General features: G+C 46.3%; 1 protein-coding gene across 1 annotated transcript; it reads right to left on the bottom strand.

The window, feature by feature from the left end:
* Window positions 1–1,701: 1,701 nt before the first annotated feature.
* On the bottom strand, window positions 1,702–22,833 carry ETS2 (ETS proto-oncogene 2, transcription factor). The gene is given in 13 exon segments (XM_078358405.1): window positions 1,702–4,080; window positions 4,964–5,082; window positions 7,153–7,416; window positions 8,266–8,487; window positions 9,806–9,889; window positions 11,700–11,900; window positions 12,287–12,406; window positions 13,584–13,695; window positions 16,656–16,727; window positions 21,953–22,102; window positions 22,419–22,516; window positions 22,519–22,557; window positions 22,560–22,833. Coding segments are annotated over 13 exon segments (1,860 nt in total). The 5' UTR covers window positions 22,723–22,833; the 3' UTR covers window positions 1,702–3,864.
* Window positions 22,834–25,729: the final 2,896 nt, after the last annotated feature.

Raw genomic sequence — 25,729 nt, 5'->3', positions numbered from 1 at the left:
GGATTACAGCCTCAAGAAGCAGTTCTTGATGAAGCAGTAAAAACTAATTTTACTAATGGAACACACATCTTTTTAATTCCTGTGTAATAAAATGCAAAGTACCCATGAAGAACTTGTCTGCAAACGTACTGAAATATGGTGATTGTTCTAAGGAAATGCAGTTGTGTATTTGAGTTACAAGCTAAACTATCTATTCATGAATGCCATTTTTATCTGAGAGAATAACTGGCAAATTATTCTGACTTGGGCATTTGGCTGGTATTTCCTTAAAAACAAATAAAGTGAGCCTGTCACTTCCAAAAAACAACTTAGGGATATTTGTTGCTGATTATAAAATTTGAGGTTTCAAGTGAAAATTTGAATTTTAAAAAATCTGTATCCACCACTATGAGTTTGATAGATTTGATTCCCAGTACTTTTCTGATGTGATTTGTGGTGTTATTAAGTAATGTAAGTGTTTAATATTGTATTTTGAAATGTGCTAACATTCTGAAGCAACATTTTCCAAAGGACCAATGCAGGATGTTATAAAAATCACACATGGGTAAAAGATCCATTCATACTGCAAGGTAGACCAATGAAATTTAATGTAACCTTAGGAAAGTTTGTTGATATGGTTTCACTTCTGAACTGCAACTAAGGAATTATACTTTGTTACGTTTCGGCATAGTAAGGAAAGAATATCCACAATTATCTGAAACAGCCTTAAGTGCACCTCCCTGTTTCAATTACATATCTGTTAGGCCAGATTTTCTTCATATTCTCTGCCAAAATATATGTGAGCAGACTGAATGCAGAAACAGAAGACTCCAACTCTAATACTGAACCTGACATTAAAGAGATTTGCAAACGTGAAACAATGCCATGCTAACTTTTAAAAAAGGAATTACTTTTTGTAAGAAAAAAATGCTGTTACTACCAATAAGTGGAATTATTTTTAGATGAATTCTTTTAAAATTTACCTTCATTTCTAATATGGAAATCACTGACAGACATAACCAGTAGAGTGCTGGTAAATGTTTAACAATCAGCACTCTGGTGGAGAAAAAGCTGATTTGTAGTATCTGCTGATTCCCATGGTGTAAATACTCTCATCATGCCCCATCTCAAGCTACTGTTACTGCTGCAGCACCGTGGTGGGAAGAGACAAGTGCTGTTAGCTCTCAGGAGCATGCAGAGAGCTGGCTCTAGTACACCCGTGACTATAATCCACATAAGCTTTTTGGCTTACTCACTAATTTGGAAGCATGTAAAGGAACCTTGAGAACAAATATGAAAACAGGTGTCCTACGACTACCATCACCTTACCAGTATCAGACTCCACTGAGGGAACAGAGTTGTGGCCTCACTTCCAAAAGTACTTAAACCTCAAATTCTAATGTACTTCATATAAACATCCTAGAATCTCTCCTCTGTTATCTCTGTCAAGCTTCTGGCAAAGACATTTGAATCTTTCTATTATAACACTTTCTTAAAAGAATTTTTTGCTTTGAAGGGACACTTTTTGGGAATTCCTTCAGGAAGAGTTGATTCCAATTTGGGTTGTGGTTTCTAAGTCACTTGGCGTATAAACCAGTTAAACAGAGACTTGCTGCGTGATGATGGAATGTTTTGGGTAGAGAATGGGTTTGGGGTTAACATCCTTACTCCGCCTCCTGCGTGCTGGATGTGTAGAAGAAGAACAAGGGCGATCACAAGGAGTTTATATAAACAAAATACTTTATTACTGAGAGAGTAAAGGCCCAGTTACAAAACTTTTATACTTAAGATCTGTTCATTACCATGCCAATGGTTTATAAAGACTTTAGTTTCCGTAACTGTTAGGTTGAACCCCATGAAACTCCTTCTTTGTAGATAAAAACCAGTCTAATATTGGCAATTTCGCGTGGCTCAACCTCACATCCAGTGAACCAATGGTTAGCATTCTTTTGGCAGCAAGATGTTCCCAGTCACATGTCTGTTTATATCCTAAACAGATATATCATCTGTTTATATCCTAAACAGATGTCCGAGTGATAAATACGTCCCTCTTGAGAAAAACATCCTGTGTTTAAGTATACTGGGAACGTTCTTTTGTGGGTATTTAGGCGTCGCAGCTCTGGCTTTGCTCTTCCCAGCTTGCCCGGCCACCCGATTCCTCAGTTTCATCACAGGAGGATTCTTTACAGATGTCAGCCACCGGTCCAAGGCCACACGGCTAGTAAACAGTCAAGCCCGTTGGACTTTGAAACCAACTTGACCGGGTCATTTATAAAGGCCAGGAATACATGTGACTCAGGTGCTCTTTTGAAATGACTACAAAAGTCTCCATCTCGATCAAAACAATTTCTCCGAATGAATGGCTCCGACGTGTTCTCTTTCCCATCTTAAGTACCTGCTCTGTGCCTCAGAATATTCTGTGTCCAAGAAAATAAGAATAACACCATCTTGCTGTGGACACTGAGCAGAAAGGGGCAGCATGCAATTCAGATGGTTTGAGACACACAAGTGAAGAGATGGGACAAACCGTGCTTCCCTGAAGAGGTTTCATTGAGACCCCCACTGCCCACCGTCCTTCAGCTCTGTACAGTAAGTTTAACTTTACATGGAGCTGAGATAAAAATAAAGCTTTCTTACAAATTACTTTTTTTTTTCCAGTGAATTACTTTTGCAGTAAAAATAGCTGCTACATAAATCCCTCCTGATCTCTGAAAAGGAGTTGCATATTTCCAAAAATAGTATTCTTATTTTAATCATACAGAAGAACGTGGAGCGCAGGAAGGAAATGGCTGGTTGGTCAGGGAGAGGTGAGCTGTTGGAGAAAAGCAGTTAAACTGAAAAATAAAATCTATTTTGTGTATAAACTGACTGAAAGGCATGCACAAGTGGAAAACATATGCCATTTGTCAAGAAAAATACCGCTTTATAGCTTTGAATTTACAATTAAAGGAAAAAGCAGAGGCCAGATATAACCCCAGATAATAACATTTAGGTTTCTCATAAAAATCCCTAAATGTACAAAGTCCTTGCCAGACAACCAAGGCAAGAAAACCCCCCAAAACAAAAAACACGAAAAGCAGGGATTACCCTCCATAGGCCTTATCCCTGTAAGTCTATTAAATGTAAATAACACATACTTTACAAGTTCTCTTAGTCGGCCCTTGGCAGATTAAATCTTTGCAAAATTCCATATGTGCTATTGAAGAATGACAGAAAACCTTGGATGCCCGAATTCTTATTTCAAATACAGTTATATAATTATTTTAAATTACAATATACAATTTCTGATAAATAGAACTGTTAGGGGATTTTGAGAATAATTATAAGAGTATAATAATATATACACACTAACTTCTGAAATGACATGGTTGTTTCCTTCCCGCCCTCCTACCCCTCTCAAAGAGTTTTTGCATTTGCTGTTCCTGGTTGCAGAAGGCAAGAGAAAATCTAAGAAGTGTGTGTGTGTGTGTGTGTGCGCGCGTACGTGTGTGCGTGCGTGTGTGTGTGCGCGTGTGTGTGTGCGCGCGCGCATGTGTGTGTGTGTGTGTGTGTGTGTCTGCGACATGCTCGCTCCTTTGAGAGTCTCAAACAGCCAGAACCATCCCTTCCACAGCCTGCCAGGCGCCAGGATGGCTTCCCAGTGCCTCTTTCTCGACCATTTTCACTTAAAAGCACTGTGAGGAGACATAGCTGTGCCGTCGCTGTCACTAGGGAGACAGCCTGGTCAAGAGGCGTGGTTTGGGAGGCAATAAGGCCACTGCTTCTTGGCGACTTTCCCGGGCGTTTTCATTCCTGCCTTTCCTGGGTCCTCGGAGCAGTTGGGTCAGGATGGACTTCCCACTCAGTCCACGAGCCTGGGGCCGGCTCAGGGAGGTCCCAGCGATCTCAGTCCTCCGTGTCGGGCTGGACGCCCAGGATGGCATGCAGCTCCTCGGGCGTGAACCCCAGCAAGTTCTGGAGGTCGCACACGAAGCGGTACACATAGCGCTTCCCCGACGTCTTGTGGATGATGTTCTTGTCATAATAGTAGCGTAAGCCTCGGCTCAGCTTCTCGTAGTTCATCTTGGGCTTATTTTTCCTCTTTCCCCACCGGCGGGCCACCTTTGGTCAACATGGATGGAAAAGAGTTAAACTCAATTTGTCAGTGAAGAAAAAGTGAATGACATTCTTCCCTGATGATGATTCTGAGGCACATTCACCCTAGAGAACCTGACACCTACATAAGGTCCGCAGGACGGCCTCTCTCTTTGAGTACTTATGCCAGGGACACTGTGTCCCCGCAGGACAGAACCACTGGGAGTGAAGTCCCTGTTCCTTGTCCCCAGCTCAGCAAAACCTCCCGGGAGCCAAGGGTTCAGAGCCGGGTCAGCCACCCTCCAGGCTTTTATTCCAATACTGAAGTTGACAGGTGCCGAGTGGGATTCTGAGCTACGTGACATACTCTTTGCTCAATGCTTGTCTCCAAGGGACTGGGGGCCGGGTGGGAGTGGTGACAGATTATGCTCGCTGGTGCCAGAGACCAAGGGCTTCTCTCTAATGCTTTTCTGAAGGGGTTGGTATCCCACCTGCCCTTGGCCTTTTCCTTTAGACAGGGTTCTAACCCTGCAGGGCTGGTGCCAATGCTGCTGGCCTCAGCTATGGAGCAGACAGAAGGCCGGCTTGGGGCTACATCAGGCTCGTTCCCCCAGCGGATGAGGGCAGCCTTCCTAACGCATTTTCAGATGGTCTGCAGAGACCCTCAGTTTGTAGCTTGGGCCTCTTGATCAGACAACTAGTGAGACAGTGAAATCTGTGTAACACCCTTGTAGGCAGCATACCCAGGAAACACTACACATTTATCAACAAAGCAATGACTCCACTTCCATTTTCCCAACAGTCAAGGATGCCTCATGTAGAAAGATTCCCCAGAGACCTAAGTTTTTGAACCCAAGCATGATGAAATCAGGTTTTCAAGCCCAGAGACTTCCCAGGGCTCTGGCCGTACCTCATCGGGGTCGGCGAGCTTGAACTCCCACCCGTCTCCAGTCCAGCTGATGAATGACTGGCAGGATTTGTCTGACAGCAACTCCAGGAGAAACTGCCACAGCTGAATGGGTCCACTTCCTGCGGGGAGAGTGGGGAGACAGATCACACCCTTTCATAGATGGAAAATACAGTAAGGCTTTAACCATCCTGATTGTGCATGCGGATTCAGGAATGCAGACCCAACTCTGAATGAGGCGTTCCAATGTGACACTCGAGGGTGGCACTCAAGGTGTTGGTGACAGAACTAAGTGCTTTGATGGGATAGGGCTGGGCATCAAATGTGACTTCCTCCTCCACACTGCCTACTCCTAGAAAATAAGGTCACTAGACGCGACACTCTTCCCCTTGATCGATGGGTTTGTTTTTTCTGGAAGAAAGTTGAGGGCCACCAACTCTTGGCATTAAAATTCCTCATCTGGTTTAATTGTTCCTTATGTAAAAACCTTCAAGGCTTATTTCTAGAAGCACCCAGTGGGGCAGAGATGGGGGTGGCTGAAGGGGTATTTCGTCACAGAACGAGGCATGTCATACGTGGGATCTCATCCTACTTCCTGCCAAATGACCATGTGTACATTGCTTAATGTGAGCCCAGTTTACTCACTAGCCACGCAGGGTCACATCCACTGCCTCACAACCTCTGCCTGGTGAAGCATGCTCCGCCAAGAGCTTCTCATGCACCTGTTCTTGGTTGATATTTAGAACTACCACCTTGCGGGCCAGGCGCGGTGGCTCTCGCCTGTAATCCCAGCACTTTGGGAGGCTGAGGCAGGCAGATCACAAGGTCAGGAGTTCGAGACCAGCCTGACCAACATGGTGAAACCCCGTCTCTACTAAAAATACAAAAATCAGCCAGGCGTGGTGACATGAACCTGTATTCAGGAGGCTGAGGCAGGAGAATCGCTTGAACCCAGGAGGTAGAGGTTGCAGTGAGTTGACATTGCACCATTGCACTCCAGTCTGGGTGACAGAGAGAGATTCTGTCTTAAAAAAAAGAAAAGGAACTGCCACCTTGCAAAGCAAGTGTGGTCCTGCTCTAAAGAGAAGGTATAAGATGCAGCTCAGAGACCAGGTGCCTTGCCCTGGATCACACGCCCATCACAGCAGAGGGGAGAAAAGCCTAGCTCTTGCGACGCTAAGCCCAACCTCTTTCTACCAATTAGCTCTTCCTCAGAAACGCAATGGCTGTTTCAATGAAGCTTTGCTGGAAAGCACGGGACAGGCATTCTAGAACCAGAGCCCTGTGGCCACTGAGAGGGGCTTCACACCACCCCCATGCCAGGCTGTCCTACCGACTACAGACTGTATGACACTTAGCCAGAGCTGACAGCCAATAAACAGAAACTTACAGTACTATTAACATGAAACTCACTGATGTTATGGCTGTTTATTATTCTCAGGCCCTGAACTCCCAATAATGAAAACAATAATAGTGTTCACACACTCTTTCCGTGTATTTTAATGCATTTACATGGCTGGTCGTTTTTAGATGATAGAAAAAGAATGAATGTCTCAGTATCCTTATTTTAACTTATCAGATTTTTTTAAGTGAGGTGATTTCAGTCCACAGTGGCTCCAGATGGTCAACAACAGCAAAGCACATGCAAGGACACACGAAGCAGTGAAAACAAAGTCCCAGTATTTTTGCAAAAGTCCTGGAAATATCTGGTTCTAAAAGCAGCTTTAATATTTATCCTCTGCCTAGAATAGCGCTCACCCAAACCTCAAAAATAAGAATAGATAGATTTTAGAAGCAAAAAAGGTAAACAGTGCCCATATTATTAGAGGCCGGCTCTGCTGCCCCTCCCTAAGTCAGTTTACATTCTTTGAGATTCTTGGAGCGGGTGAGTCAGGACTAAAGACTGCCCAGGCCATGCCCCCTGCTCCTACTATGCCTCAGAACGCTCCAGGTGGAGGGAGTGGCCTGTGGATTTTCATTCACTCCACTGAGCTCTGTGTACATGACGATTACGGCAAGTGCGGCTTTTTTGGAATTCAGAGATGCAACAAGCCATGCAGAAAACATGGAGTGTAGGGCCAGTGCACCCCGCTTAGAAACACCCTCGGTGAACGTGGTACTATGGCTGGAAAGGAAACAGGGGACGGGCCCCAGGAGCCTGGGCGGCCGGGCTCCGCGAGTTGCACACGCACCTGTGAAGCCAGCCAGCACGGCCGCAGGTATAACTGGTTTGCCTTGCTCCACCGGGTCACTCCTCTCTTGGATGTAATCCTTGAAAGACATGGTTGGCTTATTGAGGCAGAGAGACTGGCTGCAGTCATCTTCGAAGCTCTCAAAGGAAGGCACCCGCTGCACGTCCAGCAAGGACGACTGGCTGTTCCAGGACTGGAGGAGGGAGTCTGAACTCTCGAAGCTGTCTGCACCGTTCTCGGTGGAGACGTGGTCTTTGGGTGTCCCTGGCAAAGACAACCAATAACATACTTTGATTCCTCCAGGACACAGTTGGTCTTGGGCACGACCACAGCATCTCCAACTACTCCCAGAACAACCATACACCTCCAGTATAGAGCCACGCAGACTACTCAAAATGTCCTCCACTCAGGTGCCAATTCCTTAGGGTAACTATACTACACAAATCCTACCTTTCATCAACAGTAGAATGAATAACATTCTTATAATGGAATACTATACAGTGATGAAAAAGAACACATGGCTGCTATATCCAACAGCCTGGATGAATCCCAGACATCATGAGTAAAAGACAAACCCAAAAGAAAACATTCTGCATAATTCCATCTATGCAAAGTTCAAGAAAAATCAAAACCTGGATTCATGATGATTAAAGTCAGAATGGTTTCCTTTTGGGCGGAGGGGATGTTATTGACGGGAAAGGGTACGAAGGCACCTTCTGGGCAACTGGAAAACTTGTCTGTCTCCATCCGGATGGTTATTACGTAGGTATACATACACAAATTCAACCGGCTGTATGACCTGAGATTTGTGCCCTGCTTTCATGTTACATCTCCGTAAAAAGAAATGCGACTTTGCGGCGTCGCCTCCATAAGTATCCCAAAGCGTGGAAAAATCTGGCTGTAAGAGCAGGGACCGTGTTTGTTTACTCAATCCCCACAATGCCTGAAACATATTAGGGGTGTGCTTGTTGGAAAGCCACTTAGAAGGTGGCCCAGGGCTTTGACCGCCTTCTCTAACGGCCGAACCCAGAAGTATTGACTAAGAGGTCCATTACGGCTCTGCGGCTCTCAGAATCCAGCCAACAGCCTTGCTGAAGATGCTTCCAATCTTACCAGAATTGTTGGTGAGCAAACTCAAGTTGCTGCCTGGGAAGTCCTGACTGACGGAGCAGTAGGCGACGCTGACGGAACTTAGCCGAGACTTGGGGAACATCTGAAACTCCTGCTCAGAGCTGAGTACACTGGGTGTGGAAGATGGACACATGCTGTCCAGAAGGCCGCCTTTGGGGTAATTCTGTGTCTGCATTCCATAGGGCGCCTGCTCTGTGCCAAAACCTAGAACAGAACAATCGGACAACAGAGCTCTTAAAGTCAGTATTAGTATAGTAACTAACCTCTAAGAGCAAATCACAGGTGACCGCGCCGCACACTCCAGCCCTCTGCAGAACCTCAGTGGAGACCTGGGTTTTGGGGGGCGGTCTTCACCAGGTCTTCTCAAACCATTGATCTTTTCAGCCAGCAGCCCTTTCCCAAAATGAGCTCAGCCTCTGCAGGCAGGATCAATGTTCCTATTTCCACAACGCTAGTGTGTTCATGGCACCCTCGGGAAGACAGGGCTCACTGGCTCTTTTAGTTTCCGAGGAGAGTAAGGCTCGGAGAACCAAGTGATGTGTCATGCACTGTGTGATTCATAAGGAGAGAACCAGGCCGTGAACCCTGTGTGCTGAGACGCCGCCCACCCTGCCTTCTGCTCCTTCATCACGCTCCTCCTGTCTCTGTTCATTGCAGAATAATTCATTTTCTGGAGAGGGAAGGAAGCTTTCTGACTCTGATTCAGGCTCAGGCAGGCAGAGGGTCTCCCACTGTGCCACGTTCAGAAAGACCTCCTGAGCAGGAAGCCCCCAGTGGGGCAGAAGTGGGCTTCACTGGGTCTGAAAGAGGTGGAGCTGGGGCCAGAGAAAACACTAGGCTGGACCAGCACCACCCCCACCTGCCGTTCTGAGGAGCCCTCCCACGCTGGCCTGGCCAGACCATGTGTCCTCCCCAGTACCAGCAACCAGAAGAAAGGAGCCAGCTCCCATGACAGCTCTTTAAACTCCCAAGTTCAGAGCCCGTTTACAAACTGCTTTCCACACACTCTGTGCCTGCGGCCTCGTTTGTTACACCAGATCAACAGGTGGTGACCGTGGCAATCAGCTCACGTCATTCTGCCCCTTGCTCTAAGAATCAGCTGCACTGGCACTAATAGTGCTGAGCTATGCAGAGATCATGCGAGCCACTAAGGAACTTGGAATGTTCTAGTGGCTGTATTCAAAAGCAAGAAGAAACAGGTGAAGTTAATTTCCTTATTTACTTGCCTTCATACAGCAATTATCATTTCAACGTGCAATCGATGTGTTAAAAATGATCACAGGGACATTCTGCATTCTTTGTTTCACACTAAGACATCCAAGCCTGGTGTACATGACTGTATTCTTCCTACACATCTCAACGTGGACCAGTCACATTTCAGCAGCGCAGCTCAACACCCACGTGTGGCACCATAAGAGACACACAGGTCTAGATGGCCCCTTAGGAGCCTATAATAGAGAGAGCCCAAGTCTACTGGGGAGACTGAAAACCAAATTCTTAAGAGCAGAATCAAATGACTGACCTAATGTATTGCTGTTAATCCAATGAGGAACTGAGGTGAGGTGTGAATTTTCTTCATATTGATCTTCTGTCTTTTCCTGGTTTTCTGAAAAAGACGCAGGAGACATAAGATGGCAGAGGTAGGTGAAAACTACACAAGAACAGACTTACTTTCTGAATTCCTATTAGGTGATAATTTTAGAATGATGACATGCATGGAGTGCTTCACATTTAATCTCGTGGCGCTCCATGTCACTGCAAGTCTTTTTCAAAATACAAGAGAAAGCAACCCATCTTTCTAATTACTAAAATAAATCTTCCAAAATGAATGATGTCATTGGCAATGTTAAATTTCCTATCGCAAAAGGTCCAGATGGTGTATTGAATTCATTCATGCATTTAAGAAACAGTGAAGTATTTATGAAATGCCATCTGTACCAGCGGCTGCATAGAGGAAATTAATAAAATGGATGGTGTCTGCCCCCGGGAAGCTTACAGTTCCACTGCTTCCAAACCTGCAAGCTTCCCCAGGGTGTGGGAGGCCTCCAGGGCTGTGGGAGTCTAGAATGGGGAACACACGTGTCCAAGAACTTTGAAAGTAAAAAGGTTTGTGCACGGTGTATGCTGCTTACTATGAATATATTATGAAGCACACATGCACCCAGAAACCCAGACACACACAAACTTACAGGCCCAAGGAATGGCAAAACAGGCCCAATTTGCCAATAAACAGATCACCAGAAACTTGTTAGAAAAGTCCTGTCCAAGTTAAGAAAAAAGAGGGTCTTTAAAAATGAGTTTCCCTGGCTCTCAGAAGCCGTAAGTAAAAAAATGTAGCTGTTGAATCCTAGATGTTTCAGAGATTCTGAGTCTACAGTTGATGTTGAAATTCAGTGTGTTTAAAATCAGTAGGGTGAGGACTATTTCCCTGAATTCTATAAACATGCTTATTTTCTTTTCTTCTTTTAACTTAAATAATCTCTACTGTATTTTTTTTTTCTTTTGAGACAGAGTCTAACTCTCTCACACAGGCTGGAGTGCAGTGGTGTGATCTCGACTCACTGCAACCCTCTGCCTCCCCGGTTCAACGAATTCTCTATTGCCTCCTCCCGAGTACCTGGGATTACAGGTGTGTGCTACCATGCCCAGATAATACTATTATTTTTTTGTCTTTTTTGTAGAGACAGGGTTTCACCATGTTGACCATGCTTAAGCGATTCACACACCCCGGCCTTCCAAAGTGCTAGGATTAAAGGTGTGAGCCACCACACCCGGCCTTTTTTCTTTTTTAACTCAACGTGTTTTAAACATTGGTCTCCCTGGTGTTTTAAGTTTTGAACCAAGACTTTCTCTGTATTTGGTGAGATTTCTACTGATCATTGGCCAGTTTCTGTACAATATGATAGCATGTAAATAAATATCAATTTCTTACTTGTCTAAAACCACACCTCCTCCCCAGTCCTCAACATCCAAAATATATTCCATTTGGATGTAGGAAAATGTACAATAGAATTCACAGGGTTTATGCAAGTAAAGGCTTCCTTTCATTAAGGCTGCCTTATCTTTCAGCTCTGTAAGGTGAGCTCACAAGACGTGAGAATTCTTGCTGTCCTACATGAGTCAACATGGACTCCCATGACGAATACAGCCCGGCAACAGCGAACAATTCAGTGACTAAGGCTGCTGCCTTGGGGCTATACTTGATGCTATATACACACACACACTCACATAAAGTGGGATAAAAATCTATAATCACTGTCACATATCTGACTCACTTGAGTGGCATTTTGAGGCAAAGTACCTGTGTCATTTCAAGCGCCAACCCTAAGGTTGAAGAACACCCACGTGACTTTCCCAATCAATCGTCCCAGCACAACTCATCCCGGACAAGGAGAAGCAAGACATTCAGCTGGTACCTTTGATCATTTGCTCCAGATGTTCCCAGAGAATGTCACCCACGAAGTCAGGTGCCAGCTCCAGAAAGCGTTCCTTGCCAAGGTTACACAACATCTGGCCATTCATGCCGAACCTCTGCAGATTCACGTTCACCAGACTGAACTCGTTGGTGGCCCAGAGAAGCCACTGGCATACCTGCTGCTCACTCCACAGCCAGGGGTCTGCCAGGAGAGAAGAAAAGATGTCACACACGAGGTGAGAACAACGGAAAGGGAGCGAGACCACTGTCATCCCGAATTCATTCACCGGGTCCAGACACATACCAGAACCCAAGAATGAGCAAGACACCATTATGACCCCTGTCACCATTCTGACACAACCCAGGCAAACTCCAAGACACCAGTAACGGTTCCTTCTACTATAAATTTAGTGGGTTATGGATCGAGTCTTCGGTTGACTGGGGTGCAACAGAAACTGGCTCAGGTTAACAACATCTATGCTACTTTTTGGAGAATACCCCAGGCAAAAACTTACAAAAGTCAAGCTCATCGGCTACACCCAGGTCTGTTCTTCTCCCCCAGTGCGGGCTCAGGAAAGCCGTACTTACTCTTTGGAATGCCAAGGCGCCGCTGCTCCTTTTTAAAGCCACTGAACGTAGCTTTCAGGGCCTGACTCATCACAGCCTTGCTGCATGGGGTCAACAAAGGCAATTCACAGTTGGCAGAATCTGGAAGAAAACCCCGCCCAGGGGACATTAGTACTTCAAGTGGGTGACATCAGGTGGAGATTTAGGAGAGACATCTCAGTTTTTGGAAAAGAACAATTTTGATCTCAAACTTCGGCATGAGTCCTTAAAACAGTCTAACTATTAACAAAAAACTTTTCTGACTACAATTGAGAAAATACACGTCTCAGAACTACACTTATGAAAAAAATCCAAAATAAAACTTAAATTTTATTCTGCTTTGCACAGCGTCACAAAGGACACTGTGCGCAGGGAAAACAGCTATATAAGTCTATTTTTAAATTGTAGGCAAGGAAAGGAATTGCATGCTTTCTGGTCAAACGGCTGAAGGGACTGTATCATTGGGAAGTTGCTTCCATTAAACTATGCACATAGCTGAGAAGTGCGCGTGAGAGAAACGTGCAGCACTTAGCAAGGTAACGAAAGCACACCTTCCATTTTTACTGGAAAACAATCTTCCCCAGACACCCTCAGCAATTTCAAGCATGATAAATGGCTGCCATGCAATGCTATGCTTATGCCAGTGCATGTGTTTTAATTAATTTTCTGGCCTGTATTCTCAGCACCTACTTCATAGGACACAGTTATTTCTGGCATGTTTCCAACTAATAACTCACAGTCATCGCACAGACGTTATCTGACGTGCTATTCCTTTAAAAAGAATAAACAGTGACACAAAGAACTACAGAAATCAATACAGATGGAAAAAGATGACAAAGAACAATTTGTTGCCCCAAAAACTCAGGGCAGGGAGATGACTTAACCCATGATGCAAACCCCAAATTACAAGTTTGGGTGTGTTTTAATGTCCGCTCCTCTGCTTGTTTTCAGGGCAGAGCAGGGAGAGGAGGACCTGCTTGCTATGCTAATGTTGAAATCATCCACAAGGGACAGATCAGGGGTTCTCCCCCCTCCCCGCCCCCTGCAGTTTCCAAACAGTGGCTCACTGGGGGGCGTCTGGCAGTCAAGATATCAGAATCCACATCAGAATCACCAAGTTTATACAAATGAAAGCCTGCCTTCTCCCAGGTCCAGAGCTTCTGGCTATTCATACCAAAGATTCCAGACTCCGACATTCCTGCTTAGGAACTGCCATCTCTTTATTCACTGAACTACTTAGGAAAATCATGCAGTTTGTCAAGTTTGTGGAAGAAATTACCATGAGAAATTGAATCCAAGCCTGTTGGCACTTCTTGTAGTGTTTGCTCTTCATTGAGAGAAGGGAAAACAGCAAACAGGGACCCATCAAAGGTGTCAAAGGCTGGCTGGCGCTGCAGAAACAGATGGAAAAGAAAATGGAAATAGAATACTAAAACTGATTTCATTACCTATTGCAAAAGTGGTCCACGGGCAATCCTACCAATATTCCCTGATTAAACTGGCAATTCTGAAGCAAACATGGAATCAACCAATCAGTCCTCAAGGCAGATTTATAAAATGATCAAAGTGAATGAAATCATTTTATTTTACTGTGTATTATAATTATTATTGTTTTGAGATGGAGTCTCACTCTGTCACCCAGGCCAGAGTGCAGTGTTGCAATCTCAGCTCACTGCAACCTCTGCCTCCTGGGTTCAAGCGATTCTCCTGCCTCAGCCTCCCAAGTAGTGGGACTACAGGCACCTGCCACCACGCCTGGCTCATTTTTGTATTTTTAGTAGAGATAGGGTTTCACTGTGTTGGCCAGACTGGTCTCGAACTCCTAACCTTGTGTAATCCACCTGCCTTGGCCTCCCAAAGTGCTGGGATTATAGGCATGAACCATGGTGCCCGGCTACTGTGGATTTCCTTAAGTAACCTCAGAGTCAGAGTGACTGGAAATTTATTTTAGTGGCCTAATCCACTTAAGTTAATATATTAAACACACAAATCTAAAAATAACAGAATCTAACAACCGTGTCGAGAGGAGCCTCAGAGACCTCCTTACCCAGCACCTGACCCTCCTGTTACATCGAGAAAAATTCAATTAGGCTGTGTGTGTGAGAAAAATGACCCTTGATAAGGCTGTCTGAGCACAGTGCAGTTAAAACAAAAGGCAAATGACTGGATAAAAACAGAAAATCAAACAATGAAATAAACTGCTTTTATCTTGGGAAGCATTTATTTTGAAATGTTTGCCATGAACCTATTTCACTGAAACTAGAGATGCTTTTCTACATCGATTCCAGTGATTTGGAAAACAGTAATACATGACAAAATTCATTAACATTTCTTTTTATAAAAAGTAAATTGTCTTAAAGAAGAAACCCCTCCCCGCCCCCGAGGCCATGTGGGGTGGCTTATGCCTGTAACTCCAATGGTTTAGGAGGTTGAGGCCAGAGGATCACTTAAGCCCAGGAGTTCAAGGCTGCAGTGAGCTGTGATCAAGTCACTGCCCTCCAGCCTGGGCAACAGAGAGGGACCCTGTTGCTTAAAACCAAAAAACCAAAAAACAAAAAGCAAACAAACAAACAAAACTCAAATCACCTACTAAGGGGAAAGATTTCCAAAGGAAATAGGTTTAAAGTTAAACTCAACTATCTGCAGAAGAGGAGAGACAAAAATAGAAAGATAAAATCTTACACTACATCAATTTCTGATCATCTTACATAATATTTATGAAAGAAATAGCTTTTAATGCAAGACTTGTTTGTAAGAAACAGATAATGTCTTGATTCATAATTGCCTAAATTGTTGAGGAAAATGTGAAGAAAGACTATATTTTTTCCAACATAAGCTGGAAATCCCAGGCTATGTGTAATACAATGACCCATCTGTTGAGTCATCAATAAGAAAATGTGTAACACATTTACAAATAAAATCGGTTACACGGTTTCTTTTTAGAAATGCAATAATGAATGACACAAAAGAGGGCAGGCAGAGGCTGGAGAAAGCACAAAAAAATCCAAGTCAATGATGAGCAACTGCCCTCGATCTACAAGGAAAACCAATCAATCCTGCGATCTATAAGGAAAACCAATCAATCCTGAGATCTATAAGGAAAACCAATCAATCAGGCATGTGCAAGTTACTCAACAGGATTTATAAACTACTTGAGAACAGAGCTAACTTTGGTGAAACCTCCAATAAACTTTTCAAGTTCCCACAAGCATTGCCCAGACGACTAAGAAGTGCCTTTCCTGACTGTAAATTCTCTTTTTTTTTAAGCCAGGAAGCCAAAAGACAATACAAATCTGTGCTTCCTATTTCAACACATCAATTTCAGCAACAACTGCTTCTTTTCCATATCCAGAAACCGCATGAGCATCATCAAATTATTTGAATTCATAGAAGGATTTTTCTTAGGGGCAGAGGTGTGGTTTCAACTTAATATCATGACTTCTTGTACCACTTCTGCCATGCTTAAAATGGCCAAATCAAACAAGCAAACTCACTAGGCTGAAGTCTAATGACCTTTAGAATACTCCAAAAAGGACTGTGCTGAGTTTTGGCTCTTTGGGTCACATCAGACAAATAACCTCAATCATGATATACAAAGGAAAATGTAATATGCCACAGATGTACATCATTATTATGCAAGACGCTAAGCTTTGAGGAGGCCAATTTTAAAATCATGCTTCTGAAACATGTTTACTACATAATGCTGAAAACAATCAAATCTTGCTGTCATATTTGGAGAAGGCAAGTGGGAAATTACCAGTTTGTGTTACTAAAGAATGTTCCCGAAAGGAACGATGATAGAAACTACATAAAATGTTTATGCAGCAGAGAGGGCGCTTTCATTTCTCATCTGGTTTTTGGTTTAACATAAGCAGGCCTGCTTGTTCTCTGCGCCAGTAACAGGCTACCTACAACCCCAGGGATGCTGCTCTTTCCGAAAGGAGCTGCGGCACTTGGGTCTGTCTGCCTCTTCTCTCTTATTTCAGTTCTGGAACAGCTTCCCGTCATCCAAGGAAACGCCTCGCTAGACAGAAAAGGCATTAGAGCCAGCCTCTCCAGCTGTTTTATTGGGAGTCATAGGATTTTCACCTGGAAGGAGCCTCAGAAAATAAACCATAAAGACCTTTGGTTTCATATTGTGGAGAACAAGTACAACATGATCAAGATACCCATTCTGCAGACCAGAAAACCAAGGCCCAGAGCAAGTAAGCAAATAGTTTATAGTCATATGGCCAATAAATTAGAAAGCTAGGACTACAGCCAGTTTTCTGGGACCCAGGTCATTTTTTTCTTTCCTCTTAGTGATCAAGGTTTCCATTAAAAAAAAAAAAATGAAGACTTGCTCACTCACCTTGAGTGTCCCTCTGTAACTGTTAGCCACAGGGGCTACCTGGTCCATATTCTTGATTCCGAAATCATTCATCTTAAAGAAGAAGAAAAAGAAAGCTTCAAAGAGGCAAGGAAGTACACTAAGAACTCATCATTGGTGGCATCAAGGCTAGGTTATGACTGAGTTCTACAGCTAACAGGTAATTCAAAAGTGAGTGCAGGGGATTCTTATTTAAACAGCTGTCCTCCCAGGGGTCTTAAGAGGAAAGCCTTTCTTCAGTATAACAAGGGGATATGCTGTTTAGGTGACTGAATAATAATGGTGATTCTCCACTGAATTCCACTTAGATGTGCACAAAAAAAAGTCACTGGCTGGCTGGCCGGTCAGAGCCTCCTGCCTGGGTTAGCAGGGCAAGAGGGCCTGAGTCAGGCTTTTCCTTGACATTTCCATGGTCAGCTTAGGCGAGCAGTTGGGTGGGTATGGCGTGGCAGTGGGCCGCCTCCTGTCTGCTCTGGACACAATCAGCTCAACCTGAGAGTTTCAGGGCAGCTGCAGGGGGTCATCTTCCAGAGGCAGGAAAGCATGCTGAAAGGAAGCCCTCTCTCTTCCCTTCCCCTCTCCAGGCTGTGAAAAAACACACCCAGGGAAGGGATCAAAGGGAGAACTGAAGACCAAACCCCCTTACAGGGTCCCAGACCTTTGAATACAGAGCTCAAAATACATCTGCTTTTTGTGTTGCTTGGCTGTGCATTTCTTCAAGAGGAAGTAATTCCAAGCACAGAGCTGCCTCACTTCCTCTGAGTCTTAATCTTCTACTAGGCCTGGGCTAAGCAATGTGGTAGCCACTTGCCATGTGTGGCTACAGAGCTCTCAACCAGTGGCTAGTAGGAATGCACACATACACACTAGCTCTCAAAGGCTTAGTGGAAAAAAGTGAAAAGCTCAATAATTTTTATACTTATATAATATTTTGAATATATTAGGTTAATTTGAAATACACTGAAATCTATTTCAATTTTTACTATTTTTAACATGGCTATTATAATGAGGCTTGTAATTGGATAATGCCATAATAGACTGAAAACTTATTTGGGGCTCTAAAATGTAATTGTTCAGCCAGGTAAGTTACAGATCAATAAGAAATCTATTGATACGTATCTTACCCGATCAAACAATTACTCAGCATCTCCACTTGGTGGATTATGTCACTCACATTTACTCAACAATCACTATAATAGAGTATTATCTAAGTATCTTTCTTATTGATACTTATCAGTAAGAAAGGTAAGTTACATATCAATAAGATACTTAGATAATAGAGTAACTAAAACTCATTTTCAAAGACCTTGGGTTAACACTGATGAGTGGCCTTCATCTCCAGGGCAATTGCTTGCCCTACCAGGTTCAGGGCTATGGAGCTGAAGGCTGGTTGCGAAGCTCTAAGCCCAGCTCCATGGATTCCACTGAGTGCTCTCACCTGTTTGCAACCCAGAACTTAAAAGTAATTAAGACAACACTCAGTTGACAGAACTCACTGGAGGCGGTGAAATAACATATTCTTACAGAACTATTTAATTTGCATTTGTTTTCTTGTTTTCTCTTTATGATCAACATTATGGCTAAATCAGACCTTCCAAGAACCCTACCACCCAACACACACACACACATACACCACCCAGCACACATCCAATACACACACACACCACCAAGCACACATCCAATACACACACACACACAAACCACCCAGCACACATCCAATACACACACACACATATACACACACCACCCAGCACACATATACACACACCACCCAGCCCACATCCAATACACACACATACACACACCACCCAGCACACATCCAATACACACACACACACAAACCACCCAGCACACATCCAATACACACACACACACATATACACACACCACCCAGCACACATATACACACACCACCCAGCACACATCCAATACACACACATACACACACCACCCAGCACACATCCAATACACACACACCATCCAGCACACATCCAATACACACACATACACACACACACATACACCACCCAGCACACATCCAATACACACACACACCACCCAGCACACATCCAATACATGCACATACACACACACATACACACACCACCCAGCACACACCCAATACACACACATACCACCCAGCACACATCCAATACACGCACATACACACACACATACACACACCACCCAGCACACATCCAATACACACACACACCACCCAGCACACATCCAATACACACACACATACACACACCACCCAGCACACATCCAATACACACACACACACCACGCAGCACACATCCAATACACACACACACACCACCCAGCACACATACACACACCACCCAGCACACACCCAATACACACACATACCACCCAGCACACATCCAATACACGCACATACACACACACACATACACACACCACCCAGCACACATCCAATACACACACACGTACCACCCAGCACACATCCAATACACACACACATACACACACCACCCAGCACACATCCAATACACACACACATACACACACCATCCAGCACACATACACACACCACCCAGCACACACCCAATACACACACATACCACCCAGCACACATCCAATACACGCACATACACACACACATACACACACCACCCAGCACACATCCAATACACACACACACCACCCAGCACACAGCCAATACACACACGTACACACACACACCACCCAGCACACATCCAATACACACACGTACACACACACACCACCCAGCACACATCCAATACACACACACATACACACACCACCCAGCACACATCCAAAACACACACACACACACACACACACACAGACACACACACACACACACCCCTCTCTTGGGTAAAAGGCAGCAGGTGAGGCCAAAAGCATCAGAAAACTGTTAAAACCCTCCTAGTGCAGGTAATGATCACAGTAGCCAACAATGGCTGGCCAGTCCTGGCAATAAACAATAGACCTATGGGAGGACTGAAAGGGGCAGCAGGCTTGGATCCAAAGTGGCCGAATTTACTCAGGATCTCCACTTGGTGGATTATGTCCCTCACATTCACTCAACAATCAACATTCACTCCTACTGATGGCTGCCATTGCCAGAATGCCTAGTCACTAAGGGCTAAGCCCGGTGCTGGGGGACCACCCACTCCAACCTAATTGAATCTTCCTGCATCCCTGGGAGGCAGACATCATCCAGTGAAGCAACAGAGACCCAGCAACATGGACAAGCTGCCCAGGAACCACACAGTCACCATGGGGCCACCACAGGGCAAAGTGGAGATCAAGCCCCATTTGAGTGTGGTCCTCAATCCTGAGTCCTCCGCACAATTCTCCATGCCCAGAGAACATGAATGATGAGGAACAGACCCTTCCCACCCCACCCTGATATTATCAGACCAGGCTCTTCTCACTACTCCCTCCAATGTGAAATGCTCCTTCCTCCAGAGCTTTATGTCATCTATCCGCATGAAATACGCCCTGGTACCTGTTGATTAAAGAAATAAACAAGCCTCAAACAGAAGGCCAAAATCACAGACATCTTGAGTGTTGCCAATTAGCCATCCAGAGCGGGATGGGTCAGCTCTTTTTCTTCCTTAGGCTTGCAGACTGCTTGCTGACTTGATTCCGTTTTTCAGCTTCTGAGATGGACACAGAATGAATGTGGAAGGCAGTGGAAAAGCTCTGCCCCGCTTTTGTGTACAAATACCAGCCTACCACTCCCACATAAAGAGCTGTAATTACTAGCTACAGAATCGAATTCTTTTGTTGTCCAGCTTTTAATGAGTTTTGTAAAAACCATGCAGAATTAAAGTGCTCTACTAAATGGTTTCAGACAGACACACAACTAATCAAATTTAAGCTTGCTTATTTTACTCAACAGTGATTGTTAGGTGGCAGACAAGCCAAGTTTTTCCACATAAATCAATTTCAAGTTTGGTGTTGCTGATGGATCACTGCTTTTGAACCAAAAACTCAAAAAGAAGGAAAAAGGGCAGAAGCGTAACAGCTGAGAATGGTTAAATTTTAAAACAAGCAGGATTTGCCTGACAACAGTACCCTTATTGGAACAAGTAATCACATCTCCAAGATCATTTAGATAAATTTGAAAACAAAAAAAGAAACACCACAACCTTGTAACACACATTTGAAGGTAGTTTGCTTTTTTCGCTTTGAAAGCGATCAGTTTAGAGAGATGAATGACTAATCCAAGAAATGAGTATCTGAACATTTCCCTGGGGATGGTCGGTGCTAACATTTACTGTACTGCGTTATTACTCAGAATTTTAATAAAGCTTAACGTGGAGATTTATCTCCCTGATTGGAGGTGGTGTGGGCAGACATAACGCATAGGTGCTTCCATTGTATAGAACAAACATAATCTCTTACTGGAGAATTAAAATAAATTACTCTTATCTCCAAAGGGGACTGCTCATTACTTTCTAAATAACTGGCGCGTCAACTACTATTTTAGGCTACCCTGAAATTGGGTACAGGCTAACATAAAAGGTCTCCTGCGCTAAAAAATAAAACAGGCTAAACCACGCGCAACCCAAACACACACAAGCAAACAGCCCTTCATTCAAATGCTGTACGAACGAGAAAATAAAAGCAGCCCAGCGCAACCAGATCCCACTTCTGACAGGTTCCTCACGCTCTCCTGGCAGGACCGAGCGGCCCCCAGCCCGGGTCCTGGACGCGGCCGAGCAGGTGACCATGACACCCTGCGCCCCGGAGCCCCGCGGTGCCGCAGCCTCCAGGTATCTTAGGCGCCCCAGATCCTCCGGGCCCGGCGCCGGTCCAGGAAGTCACCCTCAAAGCCGCGGCGTCGGGCCACCTCGGACATCCTCTCCTGTGCCCCCAACCCCCGTTCGCGAAATCAGATTCGCCGGGACGCCCACTGCGCAGGACCCCCCCACCAGGCCCGCGTTTCCTTTTAAAAACAAAAGCCAGCGAAACAAGCCGACAAGTCCCGGCCGCGTCCGTGGCTCGGCGACCCCGCGGACAGCGGCCCCAGCGCGCGGGGACCTCGGCCGACTCCGCCAGCCCCGGAGGCCACTCCGCAACCGGAAAACGAGCCGGCGCGGAACTCAGACGCGCGCCCCTAGAGTCCTCGGAGCAGCCGACACCCCCACCTGGACCCCCGGAGGCGTCCCGCGATCTGCACGTCGGTGGCCCCCGTGCCCCCCGCCCGGGCTCCGGGTGACCCTCCCTGGGACTGGAGCGGCGCGCCGGGTTTAGCTCTCCGCGGCCCCCGCTCTTACCGCGCCGCTGCGGGCAGGGCTGGCGCGCGGTTGGGGCGGTGGCTGCTCGGGGCCCGCGGCTGCTGGGTGTGCGCCGGGCTAGGGCGAGGGCGCGGGCCGGAGATGATCGGGGAGGCCGGACGCTGGCCGGGCGGCTCCGGGAGCTCGGGGCTGGAGGAGCGACACCGCGCTCGTCAGTCGCTGGAGGAAGTAACCGGCCCGTCCCCCACGCGGCGCGCTCTTCAGGAGCGGGGGGAGGAGGGAGGAGGGACGGCCGAGGGGAGGGGAGGAGGGAGGAGAGAAGAGCGTGGGGAGGAAAGGGGAGGAGAGAGAGGAGGAGGGGAAGGGAGGTAGGCAGCGTGGGGAGAAACGGGAGGAGAGGGAAGGGGCGGCAGGAGGGGTGGGGAGCGGAGGGGGAGGAGAGCGAGCGCACGAGGGCGGAGGCGGCGAGGGAGCGCGGGGCGGGGCTGGCTCCTTCCGGTCCAGCCCTCTCTTCGCCGCCTGCTGTCACTCTGCTGGGTCCCTCGCCTGCTGGCCCTGGGTCCTGGGGACCCGGGCCTCGACCCCACGTGCGCACAAGGGTGCCCCTGGGAGCCGGGCGGAGACTTTCCGTGGAGCGCTCGGGTCCTCCCCGGGGCCGAGGCCCTCACGCCAAACCTGCTTTTGGAATTCCACAGCGACTGAGCAGTGGTGCTGGTGGCGCCGAGGGGCAGCCGGGCTTGGGTAATGAGGCCCTGAAGTTGAGCCGACCCCTTCTTGAACCTCCAAACGTGCTTATGACGAAGGATCATTTTATCACCAAAAGGCTCTCAATAATGAGGCGCTGCCTGTAGAAACCGGGCCCCGGCTGTGTCCCCTAGTCGCAGTGCTGATCCGCGCGGCTCCCGGGAAGCCCCGATCCCGCAGGCTTCGCGGGAGTGGCGCCCTCTGGAGCTGAGCGGTGCCCAGATAGTGACCAGCCTTGGCCGCGCTTCCCACTGGGCTGGGCACTTCACGCACACCATCATTTCATCATTGTTACTCTCGGAGGCCTTATGGCTCCTACTTTATACAGGTGGGAACTGGACCTTAGGATGAATAACCTGCCAGGTCAGATCAGCGAGAAATTCATGGTGGAAACCAGAGTTCATCTGACTTCCAAATCCGCAGTCGAAGGCTCCCTCCACACTGTGGTTTCCGTTTTCTTCAGAAGGTGCTTGAGTCCATGGCTGTTGAGACTCAGGTCACATGCCCAGTATTTTGCAGGAAAGTTTAGATTCCTAAAGTTGTGGATGAAATAGGAAAGCCCAGTTCAGGCAAAGCCGCGGGGCTGAAAGCTGCTCTTCTCAAGAACTGCGGCGCCGGTAAGGGAGAGGAAGGGCTCAGCTTCTCTGTGACTCAGGGTTCCCGGTTTCCATGGCGACTCTGGAGCTGGAGTTATCTGGTAATTGAGATATTCGTGCACCTTAATGTTTCTGGGTACCCGAAGGTCTCCAGGTATCACCATGGCATGAGTCACAGCCAGAATCTATACCGCTGAAACAGTCAGGTATAGGGGAAATGATATTTCTTGGAGGTTGAATGGATTCTGATGTCTATTCAGGCCCAGATTAGAGAGCATAGATAGGTCAAGAAAGAGTTCCATAAATGGAATACAGATTCATAGTAAGTTACCATGGAGACATGAAAAGTATGTTACTATTTTTTTTAAACCGTAGCAGAAAATACTGATTCATCTGGGCTGCAGTTTCAGCTAATATGGGGTCTTCCTCCCTCAGGCTTCTTGCATAACCCTGAGAAGCTGGGTGTAGATAGCTGCTCCCCAAAGCTCAGCTCCTTCCCAAAGCTCTCTTGCCCCAAACATACCGCCTTGTCCCGCTGCGCCCTCCCTCGTGTTCATGGGTGCTCAGTGCCAGGTGCTCCAGGGCTCCCTGAGTCAAGACATCTTTCCTCTTTGCAGGGCTGGCCCAGGCTGGGGGCTGGAAGGTGGTGCTTTGCTCATGCTGGGCTGTTTCCTATCTATATGAACAGAAAGATATCCAAAGAGGAGCGCAGGAGTTTGAAGACCACCGGTTCTTGACAGCAGAGCCCTCCTCTGCTCACTAACTGTGGGCCTCCTTTACAGGGTAAGGGATGATTATGGAACCCCAGACTGTGGTGATTCACAGAGAAACCAAATCTGCAGAATTTATTCGAGTGTTGAGTACATGGTAGAGAAAGGCTCAGGATGATCCAGCTATTAAGAATCTTTTCCCTAGCTCCCCTCAGGCAGGATTTTATAAAAACTTTTTGAAAAAAAAATGATCATATACACACACAAAAAATCATCCCTCCCCTCCCGAGTTTAAATGTGTGAAAGCCTTGGGAGGATGATCCTGGCCCGAAGACCACATGGCAGAGCTGAGAGGGTGGGGAGATCGCTGGAAGAAGCTGGGCCTGTGCGCTGGAGTCATCTTAAGCCTAAGCTCCTGCCTCCCACCCAGGTCCCTCTTCCTCCCTGTTTCCCCTTTGGAAGAGCCCGGAGCTTCCCCAAGCAGCCCCCTTGCCCCAGGGGGCTGCTCCACCTCTGCAGGTGGGCAGTCATATGCTCATAATAAAATGGCGTATCCTGGTTCTGCGGCAATATCAGGGTTCCTTACATTTTTGTCCTTAATACTAGCTGGCTTCCCAGTTACTCAGCAGAATTAAAACACAGTCTGGCTGCAGCCTGTGATTATTCATTGATTATTATGGGGCGGTTCACAGGGAACAATGAGCTTTGCAGTAAATTAAAGCTAATAAAATTACAGTCCTGTGCTTGGCGATCCAAAGTCGTAGGTGTTGGAAGGAAATGAAAAGTCAGAGGTGCACGGGGTGGAGTGATCAGAGGCGCTAACCAAGGCAGACTGAGTCTAAGAGCAATTCTAATTAACACTTTCTCCTGAAGAAAGAGGGACGCTCACAGAAGTGAGGAGGAAAAGGGATATTACAGTAGAATATATGTGTTACAAACATGACATATTTAGAGAATAAAATGCAGAAAAAAGAATTATTTAGGATCCAGACATAATTATGAGAAATGATTAGCTAGCTTACGAAGTCATCCTCTTAACAAACACACCCAGAAAAACATCTCCTTAGAAACACGTCTGCATTTACCTTAAAATCCAAATCAATAGTCGACATGCAGTTTGTGGTGGTTTCCAGTTGCAAGTTAAACAGACGTCATTTGGTCTGAGGTGCATCATTTATTCACTTAGCACACACAGAGTCAGATGCCGAGAAGACAAATATGAATAAGGCTTGGTAAGTCCCTGCCCTCAAGAAGTAAAAGTGAGGTGCACAGTTCAGTAAAAATCACATGTACAGTGAGACTTTGGTGAGGAGTGGAAGAAGAGAAGAATGAACCTAGAGATAGAAATCGTCTACTCATGTGTGAGCTGGTGCCTGCATCTGCCCTGCTGACCGTTCAGGGGGGTGTCTGGCAGTGGTGGCTATTTCACTGCTATATGTTGGGGTCAAGGATTTGATAAGCTTAGCCCCCACTTCCCAATCTGACCAACCTTGCCTATTTGCAAGCTGACCCAGGTACCAAGAATCCTGGGCAGATGTGGGGCCGTGGAGCTGCCTCCTGTTCCATCAGGGTGGACCCAGTTTATGCAAGAGTTGGCCGGTGTCTAGTCTCTTCTCTGAGATTCCTTGGGATGGCAGACAGGGTGCTCTGCTGGTGGTTAAAAACTTTTGTTAATGCTTCTTTCTAGTTCCTTCTGCTTGTTGTCGGCCTCCTTTTCCCTTGCACTCCCTGTGGGCATGAAAACATGGTACCCAGGTGGTGGCTGC

This window comes from Callithrix jacchus, chromosome 21, assembly GCF_049354715.1.
Source record: "Callithrix jacchus isolate 240 chromosome 21, calJac240_pri, whole genome shotgun sequence".
Lineage (NCBI taxonomy): Eukaryota > Metazoa > Chordata > Mammalia > Primates > Cebidae > Callithrix > Callithrix jacchus.
The sequence above is the reverse complement of the archived record's forward strand: the minus strand, read 5'-3'. Positions and strand labels throughout refer to the sequence as shown.